This window comes from Ranitomeya imitator, chromosome 10 (assembly GCF_032444005.1).
Source record: "Ranitomeya imitator isolate aRanImi1 chromosome 10, aRanImi1.pri, whole genome shotgun sequence".
NCBI classification, from domain to species: domain Eukaryota; kingdom Metazoa; phylum Chordata; class Amphibia; order Anura; family Dendrobatidae; genus Ranitomeya; species Ranitomeya imitator.
Window position 1 is genome coordinate 110,088,568 of NC_091291.1, and position 24,061 is coordinate 110,112,628.

General features: G+C 47.6%; 1 protein-coding gene across 1 annotated transcript; it reads left to right on the top strand.

The window, feature by feature from the left end:
* The first annotated feature begins 8,541 nt into the window (after positions 1–8,541).
* LOC138652233 (olfactory receptor 10AG1-like) lies at positions 8,542–9,500 on the top strand. Its single transcript, XM_069743001.1, has one exon. It carries the CDS (start codon positions 8,547–8,549, stop codon positions 9,498–9,500), a length of 954 nt encoding a protein of 317 aa, XP_069599102.1. The 5' UTR covers positions 8,542–8,546.
* The last annotated feature ends 14,561 nt before the right edge of the window (positions 9,501–24,061 follow it).

Consider the following 24,061-nt stretch of genomic DNA (forward strand, 5'->3'; position numbering starts at 1 on the left):
GGAGCCCCCCTGCAGACCCTGTCATCCCAGCCTGCAACACAGGAGCTCCCTGCAGCACAGAAGCCCCTCTGCAGACCCCCTCATCCCAGCCTGCAGTAATGCTCCACTCCTGCCTCCAGCAACGACCCTGGGACCCTGATCCACCGCAGCCACAAACCCTGGTGAGTAATAAGACGCATGGATTATAAGACGCCCCACCAATTTATTAAAAAAAGTTTTTTCCTATTTTTCTCCTCAAAATTTGGGGTGCGTCTTATAATCCGGAGCGTCTTACAAAGCGAAAAATACAGTACTTTATTTTATTATAAGATGGAAGAGAACAATACTTCAAGAGAACCCTTGGGGAGGGACTTCTGTTTTAGAATGAATATGATTCTGTTGCGCTGCAGTTTTATTAATGACCACCAAATTAAACTCTAGAGAAAATTCAGCTTAGTGAAAAATACAATTAGTAAAATAATGCACAGATGTTTTTATTTGCAGGTGTCTATAAATGGTAAAATTGTCACATTCATTACTGTCTTGTGCAATGAGTATAATGATCAGATCTCCCAACTTTAAGCTAGCTGCGATTTACCAGGCACAGCAGGCATAGATATTGTATTATATTTATTATCATATATGTTTACACAAATATATACAAAAATATTCTCTTAGAATATCAAAAATTCATTTTGATGAGAAACAGCAGGTAAAATGTGCAGCATTCTTTTTATTTTAATACTTTAATAGTCAACTAAAACATATAAAAAAATGGTTTATAGGAGATGTTAAGAATATTATTTTTCTTTTAATCTGAAAATTTAATTGTTTGCAATATCATCATTTCACTGCATTAATCGTGTTAAAAAAAATATTTGTTCTTTTAGAAAACATTTTCATTTACTTTGCAGTTTACATTTTCCAATTTAGTTTACCCCTTAGGGATATGGTCTATTTTGGCCTTCAGTATGCAGGAATTATTTTTAATCCTCATTTTATTTCAAAAGCCATAACATTTTTCGGACATATAAAGACATATGTTGTATGCGAGACAATTTCTATTCTTTTTAATAATATATTGAATAGTACTTTTATGAAAAATAGAAATAAATAATAGAAAAAAAACAGTTTTTTTATGTTTTACTATTTTTGCACCTTAAAAACATACTTTTTGAAAATAATATTTTATTCATATAATTTTAAGGTACAAACGAAATTGTGATTATTTTTTTTTTATAGACAGGCTAAACAAATAACAAAAATTCTGCTTTTGCCACTATATGTGATGTGGGAATTGTTGTGCAATTGCTTCAATAATATATATACCAATATTGTTATATTGCAGTACATTATCAGTGACAACTAATGATGTGATGAGAAAAGAAGCCCTTTCCTCCTCTCCAAGTGCTTAGATATCATGGCCGGTATTGACTTATACATCTAAGGGGTTAAATGGCCGGGATCAAACCTAGCTGTGCAGTAGGGTGTCAGCTACATCTTCATTTTGTGAATGTAGGGTGTTGCTCGATAAACCTCACCTGCCGCTGTTGGACACTCCTCAACTTTGAAAGTGCAACATCAAGAAAGAAAAAGTCATGGAGTTATGAAAATCACAGGATGAATAGTCATGCTAATGATATTGAAATTATGAAAACATTTTTAAACATCTCAAATTATTCAGTATCAAGTATGAGAACCACAGGCAGAAATACTTGTGTTTACTCATCCTGACATATTTTCATTGAGGTTATCAGTGGTCGTCTGAGGAATGTCCTGCTGCCCTAAATACACTTGGACAAATTATCAAGATCCGCTGTTGGCAGCTCCTGTGCAACAAATGATGACTCTGATGTGCTCGATGGGAGACAAGCGTACAAAGACGCTGCGGGTCATGATATGTTCAGAACCTGGCATTGTGTTGAAAAATACCTCCTGGGACACTTTGGAGAAATGGTCACACCACTGGTTCAACCACAAAATCAATGAACAAGAAGCCTTATGGTGTCCTGCCACAGACTGTTATGTCACAACACACCATAATCCCGGTTGTAGGTTCAGTATGACCCTCCCTCGTGAAGGCCTCTTAATGGTGTTGCCCATGTGGTCTGCAAACCAATTTCTGACTATCATTGTATTTAAGACAAAAGCATGACTCATCGCCAAAGAGGATAGACCTCCATTGCCAATTTGTTCTGCAACACTTCTGAGATTATAATGTGAGGTGACATCATGCACGGTACCTGAACCCCATCTACTCTTCATTTCAGGAACAGAAACATCTCAGAGTTACATTGATTTGGTCATGGAACCAGTAGTTTGGTAATTTTTCCAAAGTGTCTTAGGACCCATTTTTCGACACGTCAGTGCCAAGCCTGGCCATATGTTGCTTGTGCTACAGTGAACACCTTGTATGGTGTAAATATACTGCCATGACCTGCAACATCTACAGACTTGATCCCTATCAAGCACATCTGGGATGCCATTGGTCAATTAAAAAAGGCAGCTGCCAGCATAGGATCTTGATGATTTACCCAAATATATTCAGTGGGGCAGAGTATTCCACAGACAACCTATAATAACCTCATGGATAGCAGCCAACGCTGTAAGTGTGTGGATTTCTGTGAGTCACTAATTGAAGCTGAATACATTGAACTGTTTCAAAAATGCTGTTTCTGTTTTCATAAATCCATGGTATTTCAATTTTAATGTTCAGCAGTGTATATTTACTGTACCAATTTCAAAAGAGGTACACATTTCAGTTTAATGGTCAATAAATGATTAAAAAAAATAAAACTGGACAAACGAGTCAGTGTAAAAATAATCACTCTACTCCTGATTTATGTGTTGTATTGTAAATGATGAGGACTTGATTAACTGGAGGAATTACTTCCTTTCTCAATGGAGGATATGAAAGGTTCAGAGTCCATGGAACATTGTCAAGGACTTTAAGATTTAAGGAACGTGGTGTGAGAATATGAATAGATACATGTTGGTCGTCTGTGTATCTCGATCCATTTCCCCACCTTCATCAGGATTTCTATGGTTAAGGAATCTATATGTGAATATCTTGTGAATGATTTATCTGATCTGTTGATCTAAATATTTGCAACTGCGGTCATCGCGCCCCTGATCCCAAACACACAGCCAAGGAAACTCTCAAATGGTTTCATAGAAAGAAAATAAAGCTGCTAGAATGGTCCAGCCAATGATCGGACCCAAATCCAATAGAAAAATGTATAGAAAGAACTAAAACTCAGAGTGTACTTAGAAAATTGGTGACACATTCAATACTTATGTCACCCATTATCTATCTATCTACATATACACAGTCATAGTGGAAAGTGTTGGCACCCTTGAAAATGAAACATTTCTCTCAGAAAATTATTCAAATTGCACATGTTTTGTTATACACATGTTTATTTACTTTGTGTGTATTGGAACAAAACAAAAAAGTGAAAAAAAGGCAAATTCGACATACTTTCACACAAAACCTCCAAAATCAGCTGGACAAAGTTGTTGGCACCCTTAACTTAATATTTGCACCCGTTGGTAAATAACTGCAACCAATTGTGAACCGTAACCATTAACAAGCTTCTTACACCTCTCAACTGGTATTTTGGAGCACTCTCTTTTTGAAAACTGCTCCAGGTCTCTCATATTGGAAGACACTTTCTCCTAACAGCAATTTTAAGATCTTTCCACAGGTGTTCAATGGGATTTAGATCCGTACTAATTGCTGGCCACTTCAGAACCTTCCAGCGCTTTGTTTTCATCCATTTCTTGGTGCTTCTTGAAGTGCGGTATGTTTGGGGTCATTGTCCTGCTGGAAGATTCATGACCTACGACCCAAACCCAGCTTTCTGACAGTGATCACTACTTTGCGACTCAAAATCCTTTGGTAATCTTCAGATTTCATGATGCCTTGCACAGAGTAAAGGAACCCAGTGCCAGAGGAAGCAAATCAACTCCAAAACATATTTGATCCTCCACCATATTTGACTGTAGGTACTGTGTCCTTTACTTTGTTGTAGGCCTCATTTCGTTTTTGGTAAACAGTAGAATGTTGTGCTTTAACAAAAGAGCACTATCTTGGTCTCATCTGTTCCCAAGATGCTTTCCCAGAAGGAATTTTGCTTACTCACATACATTTTGGCAAACTGCAGTCTAGATTTTTTATGTCTCTATGTCGGTAGTAGGGTCCTCCTGGATCTCATTCCATAGTGTTTAATTTCATTCAAACGTCGATGGATAGTTCATGCTGACATGGATGCACCCTGAGCCTGCAGGACAGCTTGAATTTCTTTGGACTTGATTGGGGCTGCTTATCCATTATCTGAAGTATGCTGCATTGCAGCTTTTCCTCAATTTTTCTTTGCCGTCCACGTCCAGAGAGATTAACTACAGTGTCATAGGTTGTAAACTTCTTGATTATGTTGCGCACTGTGGACAAAGTAGTATCAAGATTTCATACTGTGAAACCACCGCGCTAAACTGAGCCTAGATCGATCCTAAATTATTGTGGTTTAATATCATGCAGTACTTACTTATATTATAGCTGTTTTTTGTAGTAGTGTATGACTAGGGGACCCTTGAGTGAAGAGTTGCACCTGGTTACAGCAACTTGCTGAAAAGTAGAATATACAAAAAATCGGTATATTATCTGGGCCATAAAGTGGACTGCCAGGAGTATTGGTAAAATACACTTACTCTTTTTGTGATCCGAATTGGTGCAGCTTGTCTCTCTCGCGCACCGTCCCTGCTATTTGTGATGTCACACTAGCCCCGCCCCCTTCTCAACGCCACATCCTCAGCATTGATTCCGGCCGGGGCACGCTAGGCGCTGGTAATTTCCCGCTACTCACTGGGATGTTATTGCCCAGGAATCTCGATTTTGATCTCTGACACCAATTCGGATCACAACCCGCTGAGCTCAATTAGCGATATAACTGATACCGCATTCACTGGATTGCTCTGCTGCCTTCACTGCATTTGTCTACCTAAGTGGGACATGGTAAGTGTCAGTTGACATCTAGTTATGCCCTCTGGGATGGTTGTGATTAAGAATAACCAAATGATCTAATTAATTAATTGTCAGTATTTTTGCTTTATTTATTAGCATTGGTTTAGCACACCGTGAAAACTTAATACTAAATCCCACATTGAATCGCTTCAGGTGCAGCTTACACAGGCTCACAAAAAGAGTAAGTATATTTTACCAATACTCCTGGCAGTCCACTTTACAGCCCAGATAATATACCGATTTTTTGTATATTCTACTTTTCAGCAAGTCGCTGTAACCAGATGCAACTCTTCACTCAAGGGTCCCCTAGTCATACACTACAAAAAACAGCTATAATATAAGTAAGTACTGCATGATATTAAACCACAATAATTTAGGATCAATCTAGCCTCAGTTTAGCGCGGTGGCTTCACAGTATCATTTACCGGTTAATCCTTTAACAGGGTCTCGCACAGAACCTGTTCCCACCACCTGCGGCTCCTGGGGCCCCCGTCATATTCTTCTAGGTGATTAAGCGCCAGTGTATAAATATATCTTTTTCTAATATCAAGATTTGTGGAGGTAGACAATTAACCTTGAGATTGTTGATATTTTTCAACAATTTTGGACCTCAAGTCATCAGACAGTTTTCTTTTCCTCTTTTATTTCTCCAAGCTCAGTTTGCCACATAGAGACATACAATGCAAAGATTGAGTCAACGTCTTTCCTTTACAAATTTGGTGAAAGGTTCTTTCTAAAGGGGATGACCGATTTCAAAAGAAAACCCTGCAGGCACTCTACGTGACAGCAGGCTGCTGAATTGTGACGGTCTGCTTTGCACTCATTATCAAGATTTAATTGCGAACCCCATGTGAGTGAGCTGTTATGCATATTCTTGTGGTTATCTGCAGCAGACGAGTCTAATCTGGCTATTCTCAATAGAAGTGAAATGAGAGAAGTGAAGGTAAGTCTAGTCGGCAGGTGACTGCAAGTATGCATGTGGCCGACCAATCGTACAGGGATAGCAGGGTCAATTCATTTACATATTTACTTGCCTTCTTTTATATTCCAATAATTGATTGTTATTAAATTAATCTAATCTTTTCTTACTATATTGTATTTTTCGGACTATAAGATGCACCTAGGTTTTAGAGGAGGAAATTAGAAAAAAAACTGAAGCAAAAAATGTGGTCAATTCTGTACTTAAGATCACCTATCCTGGTAAATATGGTCCCCTCATGCCTATCCTGGTATGCATGGTCCCATTCTTAATCTGATATGATTGATTGGCCCCATCCTATTCCTGGTATGATTGATTGGCCCCATCCTGTTCCTGGTATGGTTGATTGGCCCCATCCTGTTCCTGGTATGATTGATTGGCCCAACCAGTTCCTGGTGTGATTGATTGGCCCCATCCAGTTCCTGGTATGGTTGATTGGCCCCATCCTGTTCCTGGTATGATTGATTGGCCCAACCAGTTCCTGGTATGATTGATTGGCCCCATCCAGTTCCTGGTGTGATTGATTGGCCCCATCCAGTTCCTGGTATGGTTGATTGGCCCCATCCAGTTCCTGGTATGGTTGATTGGCCCCATCCAGTTCCTGGTATGATTGATTGGCCCCATCCCCTTGCTGGTATCCATGGCCCATCAGAAAAGATTAAAAAAAGCAAACCTTTACTCTTACTTTTCTCCGCTCCCTCGCAGTCGCAGCGTCCTGCTCCTGGAATGCCTGCTAGGGCCGTGGGGTACTCGGTACAGGTCTGGTACTTAAAATGATGTGTCACGGCGGCGGTGACCCAGTCCGTGGCTCTGGGTGCCCATGATAAAGGTAAGGTCTTTAAAGGGGTGTGTGAAATAATAAAAGTTTGTGATGCCACCTGTGGTATTCGGTCAGGGGTGAACAACGCTGCTTAAAGGGGTCCACTGGAGTGATGTTATGGCAGCAACGATGGTATGGCTTCCTACAGATGAAGCTGGGTCCCCAGGGCTCCCGTTGTAGTAGGGACAGGTGGTAGGTGGTGTAGAAAGAAACGTAGGGCACAGGGTTGCAGTCTCTTTACCTCTTTACTGTACTACTCAGCAGCCACAGTCCAGGGTACCAGATCGCAGGTGCTGGTGGTGGTCCGGCTGGCTTGGAAGCGTCTCAGGAATCCCCCTAACCAGGTGGAGTTGGAAGCCTTCCTTCTAGCATTGTGGTGTAGTCCCTTGCTGCCTTAGGCCTCACACAAGATCCTCTCGTTCTCTCTCTATCCCCTTTTAGGTAGGACACTACCCGTACGACAGGCAACTCGAGACTTTTTACAGGATCTCTATCACAAATCGGGGTTTATCTGTTACTGTGACCTCGAGTGTTAATGGTGGACAGGTAACTTGAAATCTAGCTGTCCACCGGTTTCTGCCGTGGGGCATGAAGTTACCCCCACAACCTCGGTCTTCCGGCTACCGGTATACGTGCTCAGTGTTGAGGAAGTTCAGTCACAACTTCTCTCCAGCTCTTCACTTCTCCTTTGCCCCTTCTTCCTTTCAGTCTCTTTACAAGTTGCTCTGCTCTCTTTCTCCTTCCCAGGATCTGCAGAGTCACTCGTCTGCACAGCCCCAGCTTTCCTTCCTCACTCCTCGCTCTCTTCTCACCAACTGTCTCTCTCCAACTGCCTAGCAACTGACTTCCCCTCCCAACCTGAAAGAGTAGCTCCCCTGAAGTCTAGTGTAGAGCTGCCGTTTCTGGCCTGGAGTCAGAACGTGTTGTATGTGCTGAATACCTGTTATAGGGATCCTTCTTCGCTTCCAAGCGTGACACCACTCTCTTCGTGAGGAAAGCAATGCCACTTTAATAGCCGGTTACCTAGGGTGTTACACTCCGGTGCCAGCAGCTGCTCTGAATATTCAAAATATTCATTTCTCTTAAGTAGAGGCACGCGTGACCGCCGGCCCCAGCAAGAAGAAGGCGGCTGACAGTGCGTGCTACTGAAGAGGAATAGATACTCACCGCGATCTTTGATGAACATCCAGTGAGTATTCCAGCAGCTGTGCTCTGCTCGTGAGCAGTGCATGACGTCCCTGCCATGCACTGCTTACAAGCATTAAGCAGCTGCTGGCACCGGAGCAGGACGCTGTGACTGCGAGGGAGTGGAGGAAGGTAAGAGTAAAAGTGTGTTTTTTTATCTTTTATGATGGGACCATGGATACCAGGACTGGGATGGAGCCAATCATAACAGCAAGGGGATGGGGCCAATCAATCATACCAGGATGCAAAGAAGAAATGAATATTCACTGCCCTCCACGCCCATGGGCGTGGAATTCAGTGCATATTCATTTCTCTTTAGCAGTGGGCACAGGAGTTAGCCGGAGTCACCGGCTCCTGCCTTGGTGTCCCGCTGCTCCTCCGATACCACTCCCCCACCTCCCCACCACAGCCAGAGCCAATATATCTGGACTATAAGACGCACCCCCCATTTTCCTCCACATTTTGGGAGGAAAAAAGTGCATCTTATAGTCCTAAAAATTCTGTAATTTCTTTTGTAAACAGCAATTTTTCTTTTCATTTATCGTAGACCGAACAAGAAAATGAAGAGAACAAACTACACAAGAATAACTGAATTTATTCTGGTCGGATTTTCGGATGTTCTTCAAATCCAATATTTCCTCTTTATGGTTTTTCTTTGCATCTTTAAGGTTTCACTGTTGGCTCATATGTTTATAATTCTTCTGTATCGTTGTAGCCCAAATCTTCACACTCCCATGTATTTCTTTCTTGCCAATTTCTCCATTTTGGAGATCTGTTACCTGTCAACTATAATTCCAAATCTGTTGTTCAATCTTCTCTCGGGGAAGAAAACAATCACCTTCTATGGATGTGCTACACAGATGAACTGTTTTCTATTACTGGGCAGTGCAGAATGCTACATGTTGGCCGCCATGGCATATGATCGATATAACGCCATATGTCATCCATTACTATATAATAATATTATGGAAAAGATAGTTTGCATCAGGCTGGTGATTGGTTGTTGGTTTATTGGAACAATGATCGGTGTCCTACAAACCACACTCATATTTTCATTGCCATTCTGCAGCTCCAATAAAATTAATAATTTTTACTGTGACATTCCGCCATTAATCAGCCTGGCCTGTAATAACACAGAGTTCAATGAAATTATCATGCTAATAATCACTTTTATTATTATTGTAGGGCCTTTTGTATTGACTGTAGTTTCATATGCGAACATCATCTGGACAATTCTCAAGCATCATTCTGCAGGGATGAGGAAAAAAGCTTTCTCCACTTGTACCTCCCACCTTATCGTTGTCTCCATGTTCTATGGATCGAGCACTATAATGTACTTGAGACCAAAATCAAGTTATGGTAAAAATGAGGAGAAGTATTTATCCTTCATTTATACTATTATTGCTCCTTTTATGAACCCTTTCATTTATACTTTAAGGAATAATGATGTTCAAAATGCAGTGAAAAAGATGAAATGTTACATTAAAGGAAAACTTTTTAAGATGACTGATTAAAGAATGGTCTGTTAGATTTGTGGTTGTGGTCAAAAATGTGCATACTGTATATAGCAAGAGAATTTACAATCCATTACATCAAAATCTGCTCTAAATAAGTGGCGGTATCCTCCAAAAGGTGGTCTTTTGGGTAGTTTAAATAATCAAGGAATTTCTTCGAGGCAACCACTAGTTGCTATTAAAAATTGTTTATCTAGAGATGAGGGACTGCTAAAGCAGAGGGACAATAATATCAGAGGCGTATCTAGGGTTTTGGTTCAGGGAAAACGAAGCTTCAGAGTGGGCCCCTAACAGGTAACCTTCATTACAATTCGGTGACGCGCCCTAATAGTGGAGGAGAACCTCAGCAGATGACCGCGCTGTTACTGAAGATAATCTCTATATAATGACCAACATGGATATTACCGCCATATGGTCATTGGTAGATACCAGCCCTACAGAACATATAAGAGATCACAGCACAGTTACAGATAATGTCTTACTGCTGATGTTCTCTGATGGAATCGTTCACTTTTCTCATCTTTTCCATCTGGCCCAGACCGACATGACAACTTCTTCCAGCCAGGACTTGTCTGCAGAGAATACAACAAAGACACATTTCACTTCTCATATTCCAGCCATCACCATCTATTCCCAATCTGCACAAACTCCTCATCCTGCTGATACCCCAATCCTGAGTCGCTGCTGCCGTATGTGTCCTGATTACTGCACTTGATACCCCAATACTGAGCTGCTGCTGCCGTATGTGTCCCTATTACTGCACCTGATACCCCAATACTGAGCTGCTGCTGCCGTATGTGTCCCTATTACTGCACCTGATACTCCAATACTGAGCCGCTGCTGCCATATGTGTCCCTATTACTGCACCTGATACCCCAATACTGAGCCGCTGCTGCCGTATGTGTCCCTATTACTGCCCCTGATACCCCAATGCTGAGCCGCTGCTGCCGTATGTGTCCCTATTACCGCACCTGATACCCCAATACTGAGCCACTGCTGCCGTATGTGTCCCTATTACTGCACCTGATACCCCAATACTGAGCCGCTGCTGCCCTATGTGTCCCTATTACTACACCTGATACCCCAATACTGAGCCACTGCTGCCGTATGTGACCCTATTACTGCCCCTAATATCCCAATACTGAGCCGCTGCTGCCGTTTGTGTCCCTATTACTGCACCTGATACCCGGATACTGAGCCACTGCTGCCGTATGTCCCTATTACTGCACCTGATACCCCATTACTGAGCCGCTGTTGTCGTATTCATCCCTTTTACTGCCCCTGATACCCCAATACTGAGCCGCTGCTGCCGTATGTGTCCCTATTACTGCACCTGATACCCCAATACTGAGCCGCTGCTGCCATATGTGTCCCTATTACTGCACCTGATACCCCAATACTGACCCACTGCTGCCATATGTGTCCCTATTACTGCACCTGATACCCAAATAGTGAGCCGCTGCTGCCGTATGTGTCACTATTACTGCACCTGATACCCCAATACTGAGCCACTGCTGGCATATGTGTCCCTATTACTGCCCCTGATACCCAAATACTGAGCCGCTGCTGCCGTATGTGACCCTATTACTGCACCTGATACCCCAATACTGAGCCACTGCTGCCATATGTGTCCGTATTACTGCACCTGATACCCCAATCCTGAGCCGCTGCTGCCGTATGTGTCCCGATTACTGCACTTGATACCCCAATACTGAGCCACTGCTGCCGTACGTGTCCCTATTAATGCACCTGATACCCCAATACTGAGCCGCTGCTGCCGTATGTGTCCCTATTACTGCACCTGACACTCCAATACTGAGCCGCTGCTGACGTATGTGTCCCTATTGCTGCACCTGATACCCCAATACTCAGCTACTGCTGCCGTATGTGTCCCTATTACTGCACCTGACACTCCAATACTGAGCCGCTGCTGCCATATGTGTCCCTATTACTGCACATGATACCCCAATACTGAGCCGCTGCTGCCGTATGTGTCCCTATTACTGCACATGATACACCAATACTGAGCCACTGCTGCCGTATGTGTCCCTATTACTGCACCTGATACCCCAATACTGAGCCACTGCTGCCGTATGTGTCCCTATTACTGCTCCTGATACACCAATACTGAGCCGCTGCTGCCGTATGTGTCCCTATTACTGCTCCTGATACACCAATACTGAGCCACTGCTGCCGTATGTGTCCCTATTACTGCACCTGATACCCCAACACTGAGCCGCTGCTGCCGTATGTGTCCCTATTACTGCACCTGATACCCCAACACTGAGCCGCTGCTGCCGTATGTGTCCCTATTACTGCACCTGATACCCCAACACTGAGCCGCTGCTGCCGTATGTGTCCCTATTACTGCACCTGATACCCCAATACTGAGCCTCTGCTGCCGTATGTGTCCCTATTACTGCCCCTAATTCCCCAATACTGAGCCACTGCTGCCCTATGTGTCACTATTACTACACCTGATACCCCAATACTGAGCCACTGCTGCCGTATGTGACCCTATTACTGTCCCTAATACCCCAATACTGAGCCGCTGCTGCCGTATGTGTCCCTATTACTGCACCTGATACCCGGATACTGAGCCGCTGCTGCCGTATGTCCCTATTACTGCACCTGATACCCCATTACTGAGCCGCTGTTGTCGTATTCATCCCTTTTACTGCCCCTGATACCCCAATACTGAGCCACTGCTGCCGTATGTGTCCATATTACTGCACCTGATACCCCAATACTGAGCCACTGCTGCCATATGTGTCCCTATTACTACACCTGATACCCCAATACTGAGCCGCTGCTGCCGTATGTGTCCCTATTACTGCACCTGATACCCCAATACTGATCGCTGCTGCCGTATGTGTCCCTATTACTGCACCTGATACTCGGATACTGAGCCGCTGCTGCCGTATGTGTCCCTATTACTGCGCCTGATACCCCATTACTGAGCAGCTGTTGCCGTATTCATCCCTATTACTACCCCTGATACCCCAATACTGAGCCGCTGCTGCCGTATGTGTCCCTATTACTGCTCATGATACCCCAATACTGGGCCGCTGCTGCCGTATGTGTCCCTATTACTGCTCCTGATACACCAATACTGAGCCGCTGCTGCCGTATGTGTCCCTATTACTGCTCCTGATACACCAATACTGAGCCAATGCTGCCGTATGTGTCCCTATTACTGCACCTGATACCCCAACACTGAGCCGCTGCTGCCGTATGTGTCCCTATTACTGCACCTGATACCCCAACACTGAGCCGCTGCTGCCGTATGTGTCCCTATTACTGCCCCTAATTCCCCAATACTGAGCCACTGCTGCCCTATGTGTCGCTATTACTACACCTGATACCCCAATACTGAGCCGCTGCTGCCGTATGTGTCCCTATTACTGCACCTGATACCCAAATACTGAGCGACTGCTGCCGTATGTGTCCCTATTACTGCACCTGATACCCCAATACTGAGCCGCTGCTGCCGTATGTGTCCCTATTACTGCACCTGATACCCAAGAACTGAGCCGCTGCTGCCGTATGTGTCCCTATTACTGCACCTGATACCCCAATACTGAGCCGCTGCTGCCGTATGTGTCCCTATTACTACACCTGATACCCCAATACTGAGCCCCTGCTGCCGTATGTGTCCCTATTACTGCACCTGATACCCAAGAACTGAGCCGCTGCTGCCGTATGTGTCCCTATTACTGCACCTGATACCCCAATACTGAGCCGCTGCTGCCGTATGTGTCCCTATTACTACACCTGATACCCCAATACTGAGCCACTGCTGCCGTATGTGTCCCTATTACTGCACCTGATACCCCAATACTGAGCCGCTGCTGCCGTATGTGTCCCTATTACTGCACCTGATACCCCAATACTGAGCCGCTGCTGCCGTATGTGTCCCTATTACTGCACCTGATACCCCAATACTGAGCCGCTGCTGCCGTATGTGTCCCTATTACTGCACCTGATACCCCAATACTGTGCCGCTGCTGCCGTATGTGTCCCTATTACTGCACCTGATACCCCAATACTGAGCCACTGCTGCCGTATGTGTCCCTATTACTGCACCTGATACACCAATACTGAGCCACTGCTGCCGTATGTGTCCCTATTACTGCACCTGATACCCCAACACTGAGCCGCTGCTGCCGTATGTGTCCCTATTACTGCACCTGATACCCCAATACTGAGCCGCTGCTGCCGTATGTGTCCCTATTACTGCCCCTGAAACCCCAATACTGAGCCGCTGCTGCCGTATGTGTCCCTATTACTGCACCTGATACCCCAATACTGAGCCGCTGCTGCCGTATGTGTCCCTATTACTGCACCTGATACCCCATTACTGAGCCGCTGTTGTCGTATTCATCCCTTTTACTGCCCCTGATACCCCAATACTGAGCCACTGCTGCCGTATGTGTCCATATTACTGCACCTGATACCCCAATACTGAGCCACTGCTGCCATATGTGTCCCTATTACTACACCTGATACCCCAATACTGAGCCGCTGCTGCCGTATGTGTCCCTATTACTGCACCTGATACTCGGATACTGAGCCGCTGCTGCCGTATGTCCCTATTACTGCGCCTGATACCCCATTACTGAGCAGCTGTTGCCGTATTCATCCCTATTACTGCCCCTGATACCCCAATACTGAGCCGCTGCTGCCGTATGTGTCCCTATTACTGCTCCTGATACCCCAATACTGGGCCGCTGCTGCCGTATGTGTCCCTATTACTGCTCCTGATACACCAATACTGAGCCGCTGCTGCCGTATGTGTCCCTATTACTGCTCCTGATACACCAATACTGAGCCAATGCTGCCGTATGTGTCCCTATTACTGCACCTGATACCCCAACACTGAGCCGCTGCTGCCGTATGTGTCCCTATTACTGCTCCTGATACCCCAATACTGGGCCGCTGCTGCCGTATGTGTCCCTATTACTGCTCCTGATACACCAATACTGAGCCGCTGCTGCCGTATGTGTCCCTATTACTGCTCCTGATACACCAATACTGAGCCAATGCTGCCGTATGTGTCCCTATTACTGCACCTGATACCCCAACACTGAGCCGCTGCTGCCGTATGTGTCCCTATTACTGCACATGATACCACAATACTGAGCCGCTGCTGCCGTATGTGTCCCTATTACTGCCCCTAATTCCCCAATACTGAGCCACTGCTGCCCTATGTGTCGCTATTACTACACCTGATACCCCAATACTGAGCCGCTGCTGCCGTATGTGTCCTTATTACTACACCTGATACCTCAATACTGAGCGACTGCTGCCGTATGTGTCCCTATTACTGCACCTGATACCCAAATACTGAGCGACTGCTGCCGTATGTGTCCCTATTACTGCACCTGACACCCCAATACTGAGCCGCTGCTGCCGTATGTGTCCCTATTACTGCACCTGATACCCAAGAACTGAGCCGCTGCTGCCGTATGTGTCCCTATTACTGCACCTGATACCCCAATACTGAGCCGCTGCTGCCGTATGTGTCCCTATTACTACACCTGATACCCCAATACTGAGCCGCTGCTGCCGTATGTGTTCCTATTACTGGACCTGATACCCAAGTACTGAGCCACTGCTGCCGTATGTGTCCCTATTACTGCACCTGATACCCCAATACTGAGCCGCTGCTGCCGTATGTGTCCCTATTACTGCACCTGATACCCCAATACTGAGCCGCTGCTGCCGTATGTGTTCCTATTACTGGACCTGATACCCAAGTACTGAGCCACTGCTGCCGTATGTGTCCCTATTACTGCACATGATACCCCAATACTGAGCCGCTGCTGCCATATGTGTCCCTATTACTGCACCTGATACCCCAATACTGAGCCGCTGCTGCCGTATGTGTCCCTATTACTGCACCTGATACCCCAATACTGAGCCGCTGCTGCCGTATGTGTTCCTATTACTGGACCTGATACCCAAGTACTGAGCCACTGCTGCCGTATGTGTCCCTATTACTGCACATGATACCCCAATACTGAGCCGCTGCTGCCATATGTGTCCCTATTACTGCACATGATACCCCAATACTGAGCCGCTGCTGCCGTATGTGTCCCTATTACTGCACCTGATACCCCAATACTGAGCCGCTGCTGCCGTATGTGTCCCTATTACTACACCTGATACCCCAATACTGAGCCGCTGCTGCCGTATGTGTTCCTATTACTGGACCTGATACCCAAGTACTGAGCCACTGCTGCCGTATGTGTCCCTATTACTGCACCTGATACCCCAATACTGAGCCGCTGCTGCCGTATGTGTCCCTATTACTGCACCTGATACCCCAATACTGAGCCGCTGCTGCCGTATGTGTTCCTATTACTGGACCTGATACCCAAGTACTGAGCCACTGCTGCCGTATGTGTCCCTATTACTGCACCTGATACCTCAACACTGAGCCGCTGCTGCCGTATGTGTCCCTATTACTGCCCCTGATACCCCAATACTGAGCCGCTGCTGCCCTATGTGTCCCTATTACTACACTTGATACCCCAATACTGAGCCACTGCTGCCGTATGTGACCCTATTACTGCCCCTGATTCCCCAATACTGAGCCGCTGCTGCCGTATGTGTCCCTATTACTGTCCCTGATACCCCAATACTGAGCCGCTGCTGCCGCACGTGTCCCTATTACTGCACCTGATACCGGGATACTGAGCCGCTGCTGTGAAATGTCCCTATTACTGCACCTGATACCCCATTACTGAGCCGCTGTTCCTGTATTCATCCCTTTTACTGCCCCTGATACCCCAATACTGAGCCGCTGCTGCCGTATGTGTCCCTATTACTGCATCTGATACCCCAATACTGAGCCGCTGCTGCCGTATGTGTCCCTATTACTGCACCTGATACCCCAATACTGAGCCTCTGCTGCGATATGTGTCCCTATTACTGTCCCTGATACCCCAATACTGAGTCACTGCTGCCGTATGTGTCCCTATTACTGCACCTGATACCCCAATACTGAGCCTCTGCTGCCGTATGTGTCCCTATTACTGCACCTGATACCCCAATACTGAGCCGCTGCTGCCGTATGTGTCCCTATTACTGCACCTGATACCCCAATACTGAGCCTCTGCTGCCGTATGTGTCCCTATTACTGCACCTGATACCCCAATACTGAGCCGCTGCTGCCGTATGTGTCCCTATTACTGCACCTGATACCCCAATACTGAGCCTCTGCTGCCGTATGTGTCCCTATTACTGCCCCTGATACCCCAATACTGAGCCTCTGCTGCCGTATGTGTCCCTATTACTACCCCTGATACCCCAATACTGAGCCGCTGCTGCCGTACGTGTCTCTATTACTGCACCTGATACCCCAATACTGAGCCGCTGCTGCCGTACGTGTCCCTATTACTACACCTGATACCCCAATACTGAGCCGCTGCTGCCGTATGTGTCCCTATTACTGCACCTGATACCCAAGTACTGAGCCGCTGCTGCCGTATGTCCCAATTACTGCACCTGATACCCCAATACTGAGCCGCTGCTGCCGTATGTATCCCTATTACTGCACCTGATACTCCAATACTGAGCCACTGCTGCCTTATGTGTCCCTATTACTGCCCCTGAAACCCCAATACTGAGCCGCTGCTGCCGTATGTCCCAATTACTGCACCTGATACCCCAATACTGAGCCGCTGCTGCCGTATGTATCCCTATTACTGCACCTGATACTCCAATACTGAGCCACTGCTGCCTTATGTGTCCCTATTACTGCCCCTGAAACCCCAATACTGAGCCGCTGCTGCCATATGTGTCCCTATTACTGCCCCTGATACCCCAACACTGAGCCGCTGCTGCCGTATGTGTCCCTATTACTGCCCCTAATTCCCCAATTCTGAGCCACTGCTGCCCTATGTGTCGCTATTACTACACCTGATACCCCAATACTGAGCCGCTGCTGCCGTATGTGTCCCTATTACTGCACATGATACACCAATACTGAGCCGCTGCTGCCATATGTGTCCCTATTACTGCCCCTGATACCCCAACACTGAGCCGCTGCTGCCGTATGTGTCCCTATTACTGCCCCTAATTCCCCAATTCTGAGCCACTGCTGCCCTATGTGTCGCTATTACTACACCTGATACCCCAATACTGAGCCGCTGCTGCCGTATGTGTCCCTATTACTGCACCTGATACCCCAATACTGAGCCGCTGCTGCCGTATGTGTCCCTATTACTGCACCTGATACCCCAATACTGAGCCGCTGCTGCCGTATGTGTCCCTATTACTACACCTGATACCCCAATATTGAGTGACTGCTGTCGTGTGTGACCCTATTACTGCACCTGATGCTCCAATACTGAGCCGCTGCTGCCGTATGTGTCCCTATTACTGCACCTGATACCCAAGTACTGAGCCGCTGCTGCCGTATGTGTCCCTATTTCTGCACCTGATACCCCAATACTGAGCCGCTGCTGCCGTATGTGTCCCTATTACTGCACCTGATACCCCAATACTGAGCCACTGCTGCCGTATGTGTCCCTATTACTGCACCTGATACCCCAATACTGAGCCACTGCTGCCGTATGTGTCCCTATTACTGCACCTGATACCCCATTACTGAGCCGCTGTTCCTGTATTCATCCCTTTTACTGCCCCTGATACCCCAATACTGAGCCGCTGCTGCCGTATGTGTCCCTATTACTGCACCTGATACCCCAATACTGAGCCGCTGCTGCCGTATGTGTCCCTATTACTGCACCTGATACCCCAATACTGAGCCTCTGCTGCCGTATGTGTCCCTATTACTGTCCCTGATACCCAAATACTGAGCCACTGCTGCCGTATGTGTCCCTATTACTGCACCTGATACCCCAATACTGAGCCTCTGCTGCCGTATGTGTCCCTATTACTGCACCTGATACCCCAACACTGAGCCGCTGCTGCCGTATGTGTCCCTATTACTGCAACTGATACCCCAACACTGAGCCGCTGCTGCCGTATGTGTCCCTATTACTGCCCCTAATTCCCCAATACTGAGCCACTGCTGCCCTATGTGTCCCTATTACTACACCTGATACCCCAATACTGAGCCACTGCTGCCGTATGTGACCCTATTACTGTCCCTAATACCCCAATACTGAGCCGCTGCTGCCGTATGTGTCCCTATTACTGCACCTGATACCCGGATACTGAGCCGCTGCTGCCGTATGTCCCTATTACTGCACCTGATACCCCATTACTGAGCCGCTGTTGTCGTATTCATCCCTTTTACTGCCCCTGATACCCCAATACTGAGCCGCTGCTGCCGTATGTGTCCATATTACTGCACCTGATACCCCAATACTGAGCCGCTGCTGCCGTATGTGTCCCTATTACTGCACCTGATATCCCAATACTGAGCCACTGCTGCCATATGTGTCCCTATTACTGCACCTGATACCCCAATACTGAGCCGCTGCTGCCGTATGTGTCCCTATTACTGCACCTGATACTCGGATACTGAGCCGCTGCTGCCGTATGTGTCCCTATTACTGCGCCTGATACCCCATTACTGAGCAGCTGTTGCCGTATTCATCCCTTTTACTGCCCCTGATACCCCAATACTGAGCCACTGCTGCCGTATGTGTCCCTATTACTGCACCTGATACCCCAATCCTGAGCCGCTGCTGCCGTATGTGTCCCGATTACTGCACTTGATACCCCAATACTGAGCCACTGCTGCCGTACGTGTCCCTATTACTGCACCTGATACCCCAATACTGAGCCGCTGCTGCCGTATGTGTCCCTATTACTGCACCTGACACTCCAATACTGAGCCGCTGCTGACGTATGTGTCCCTCTTGCTGCACCTGATAACCAATACTGAGCCTCTGCTGCCGTATGTGTCCCTATTACTACACCTGATACCCCAATACTGAGCCGCTGCTGCTGTATGTGTCCCTATTACTGCACCTGATACCCCAATACTGATCGCTGCTGCCGTATGTGTCCCTATTACTGCACCTGATACCCCAATACTCAGCTACTGCTGCCGTATGTGTCCCTATTACTGCACCTGACACTCCAATACTGAGCCGCTGCTGCCATATGTGTCCCTATTACTGCACATGATACCCCAATACTGAGCCGCTGCTGCCATATGTGTCCCTATTACTGCACATGATACACCAATACTGAGCCACTGCTGCCGTATGTGTCCCTATTACTGCACCTGATACCCCAATACTGAGCCACTGCTGCCGTATGTGTCCCTATTACTGCACCTGATACCCCAACACTGAGCCGCTGCTGCCGTATGTGTCCCTATTACTGCACCTGATACCCCAAAACTGAGCCGCTGCTGCCGTATGTGTCCCTATTACTGCCCCTAATTCCCCAATACTGAGCCACTGCTGCCCTATGTGTCGCTATTACTACACCTGATACCCCAATACTGAGCCGCTGCTGCCGTATGTGTCCTTATTACTACACCTGATACCTCAATACTGAGCGACTGCTGCCGTATGTGTCCCTATTACTGCACCTGATACCCCAATACTGAGCCGCTGCTGCCGTATGTGTCCCTATTACTGCACCTGATACCCAAGAACTGAGCCGCTGCTGCCGTATGTGTCCCTATTACTGCACCTGATACCCCAATACTGAGCCGCTGCTGCCGTATGTATCCCTATTACTACACCTGATACCCCAATACTGAGCCGCTGCTGCCGTATGTGTTCCTATTACTGGACCTGATACCCAAGTACTGAGCCACTGCTGCCGTATGTGTCCCTATTACTGCACCTGATACCCCAATACTGAGCCGCTGCTGCCGTATGTGTCCCTATTACTGCACCTGATACCCCAATACTGAGCCGCTGCTGCCGTATGTGTCCCTATTACTGCACCTGATACCCCAATACTGAGCCGCTGCTGCCGTATGTGTCCCTATTACTGCACCTGATACCCCAATACTGGGCCGCTGCTGCCGTATGTGTCCCTATTACTGCACCTGATACCCCAATACTGAGCCACTGCTGCCGTATGTGTCCCTATTACTGCACCTGATACCCCAATACTGAGCCGCTGCTGCCATATGTGTCCCTATTACTGCACCTGATACCCCAATACTGAGCCGCTGCTGCCGTATGTGTCCCTATTACTGCACCTGATACCCCAATACTGAGCCACTGCTGCCGTATGTGTCCCTATTACTGCACCTGATACCCCAACACTGAGCCGCTGCTGCCGTATGTGTCCCTATTACTGCACCTGATACCCCAATACTGAGCCACTGCTGCCGTATGTGTCCCTATTACTGCACCTGATACCCCAACACTGAGCCGCTGCTGCCGTATGTGTCCCTATTACTGAACCTGATACCCCAACACTGAGCCGCTGCTGCCGTATGTGTCCCTATTACTGCCCCTGATACCCCAACACTGAGCCGCTGCTGCCGTATGTGTCCCTATTACTGAACCTGATACCCCAACAATGAGCCGCTGCTGCAGTATGTGTCCCTATTACTGCCCCTGATACCCCAATACTGAGCCGCTGCTGCCGTATGTGACCGTATTACTGCCCCTGATACCCCAATACTGAGCCGCTGCTGCTGTTTGTGTCCCTATTACTGCACCTGATACCCCAATACTGAGCCGCTGCTGCCGTACGTGTCCCTATTACTGCACCTGATACCCGGATACTGAGCCGCTGCTGTGAAATGTCCCTATTACTGCACCTGATACCCCATTACTGACCCGCTGTTCCTGTATTCATCCCTTTTACTGCCCCTGATACCCCAATACTGAGCTGCTGCTGCCGTATGTATCCCTATTACTGCACCTGATACTCCAATACTGAGCCACTGCTGCCGTATGTGTCCCTATTACTGCCCCTGATACCCTAATACTAAGCCGCTGCTGCCATATGTGTCCCTATTACTGCCCCTGATACCCCAATACTGAGCCACTGCTGCCGTATGTGTCCCTATTACTGCACATGATACACCAATACTGAGCCGCTGCTGCCGTATGTGTCCCTATTACTGCACCTGATACCCCAACACTGAGCCGCTGCTGCCGTATGTGTCTCTATTACTGCCCCTAATTCCCCAATACTGAGCCACTGCTGCCCTATGTGTCCCTATTATTACACCTGATACCCCAATACTGAGCTGCTGCTGCCGTATGTGTCCCTATTACTGCACCTGATACCCCAATACTGAGCCGCTGCTGCCGTATGTGTCCCTATTACTACACCTGATACCCCAATACTGAGTGACTGCTGCCGTATGTGACCCTATTACTACACCTGATACCCAATACTGAGCCGCTGCTGTTGTATGTGTCCCTATTACTGCACCTGATACCCCAACACTGAGCCGCTGCTGCCCTATGTGTCCCTATTACTGCCCCTAATTCCCCAATACTGAGCCACTGCTGCCGTATGTGTCCCTATTACTGCACCTGATACCCCAATACTGAGCCGCTGCTGCCGTATGTGACCCTATTACTGCACCTGATACCCCAATACTGAGCCGCTGCTGCCGTATGTGTCCCTATTACTGCACCTGATACCCCATTACTGAGCCGCTGTTCCTGTATGTGTCCCTATTACTGCATCTGATACCCCAATACTGAGCCGCTGCTGCCGTATGTGTCCCTATTACTGCACCTGATACCCCAATACTGAGCCTCTGCTGCCGTATGTGTCCCTATTACTGTCCCTGATACCCCAATACTGAGCCACTGCTGCCGTATGTGTCCCTATTACTGCCCCTGATACCCCAATACTGAGTCACTGCTGCCGTATGTGTCCCTATTACTGCACCTGATACCCCAATACTGAGCCTCTGCTGCCGTATGTGTCCCTATTACTGCACCTGATACCCCAATACTGAGCCGCTGCTGCCGTATGTGTCCCTATTACTGCACCTGATACCCCAATACTGAGCCTCTGCTGCCGTATGTGTCCCTATTACTGCACCTGATACCCCAATACTGAGCCGCTGCTGCCGTATGTGTCCCTATTACTGCACCTGATACCCCAATACTGAGCCTCTGCTGCCGTATGTGTCCCTATTACTACCCCTGATACCCCAATACTGAGCCGCTGCTGCCGTATGTGTCCCTATTACTGCACCTGATACCCCAATACTGAGCCGCTGCTGCCATATGTGTCCCTATTATTGCACCTGATACCCCAATACTGAGCCACTGCTGCCGTATGTATCCCTATTACTGCCCCTGATACCCCAATACTGAGCCGCTGCTGCCATATGTGTCCCTATTATTGCACCTGATACCCCAATACTGAGCCGCTGCTGCCGTACGTGTCCCTATTACTGCACCTGATACCCCAATACTGAGCCGCTGCTGCCGTACGTGTCCCTATTCCTGCACCTGATACCCGGATACTGAGCCGCAGCTGTGAAATGTCCCTACTACTGCACCTGATACCCCATTACTGAGCCGCTGTTCCTGTATTCATCCCTTTTACTGCCCCTGATACCCCAATACTGAGCCGCTGCTGCCGTATGTGTCCCTATTACTGCACCTGATACCCCAATACTGAGCCGCTGCTGCCGTACGTGTCCCTATTACTGCACCTGATACCCCAATACTGAGCCGCTGCTGCCGTACGTGTCCCTATTCCTGCACCTGATACCCCAATACTGAGCCGCTGCTGCCGTATGTGTCCCTATTACTGCCCCTGATACCCGGATACAGAGCCGCTGCTGTGAAATGTCCCTATTACTGCACCTGATACCCCATTACTGAGCAGCTGTTCCTGTATTCTTCCCTTTTACTGCCCCTGATACCCCAATACTGAGCCGCTGCTGCCGTATGTGTCCCTATTACTACACCTGATACCCCAATACTGAGCCGCTGCTGCCGTATGTGTCCCTATTACTGCACCTGATACCCAAGTACTGAGCCGCTGCTGCCGTATGTCCCAATTACTGCACCTGATACCCCAATACTGAGCCGCTGCTGCCGTATGTATCCCTATTACTGCACCTGATACTCCAATACTGAGCCACTGCTGCCTTATGTGTCCCTATTACTGCCCCTGAAACCCCAATACTGAGCCGCTGCTGCCATATGTGTCCCTATTACTGCCCCTGATACCCCAATACTGAGCCGCTGCTGCCATATGTGTCCCTATTACTGCACCTGATACCCCAATACTGAGCCGCTGCTGCCGTACGTGTCCCCATTACTCCACCTGATACCCCAATACTGAGCAGCTGTTCCTGTATTCTTCCCTTTTACTGCCCCTGATACCCCAATACTGAGCCGCTGCTGCCGTATGTGTCCCTATTACTACACCTGATACCCCAATACTGAGCCGCTGCTGCCGTATGTGTCCCTATTACTGCACCTGATACCCAAGTACTGAGCCGCTGCTGCCGTATGTCCCAATTACTGCACCTGATACCCCAATACTGAGCCGCTGCTGCCGTATGTATCCCTATTACTGCACCTGATACTCCAATACTGAGCCACTGCTGCCTTATGTGTCCCTATTACTGCCCCTGAAACCCCAATACTGAGCCGCTGCTGCCATATGTGTCCCTATTA

Bases quoted from the DNA above. Each gene is read 5' to 3' on its own strand.
- LOC138652233 (XM_069743001.1), top strand. From the start codon at position 8,547: ATGAAGAGAACAAACTACACAAGAATAACTGAATTTATTCTGGTCGGA.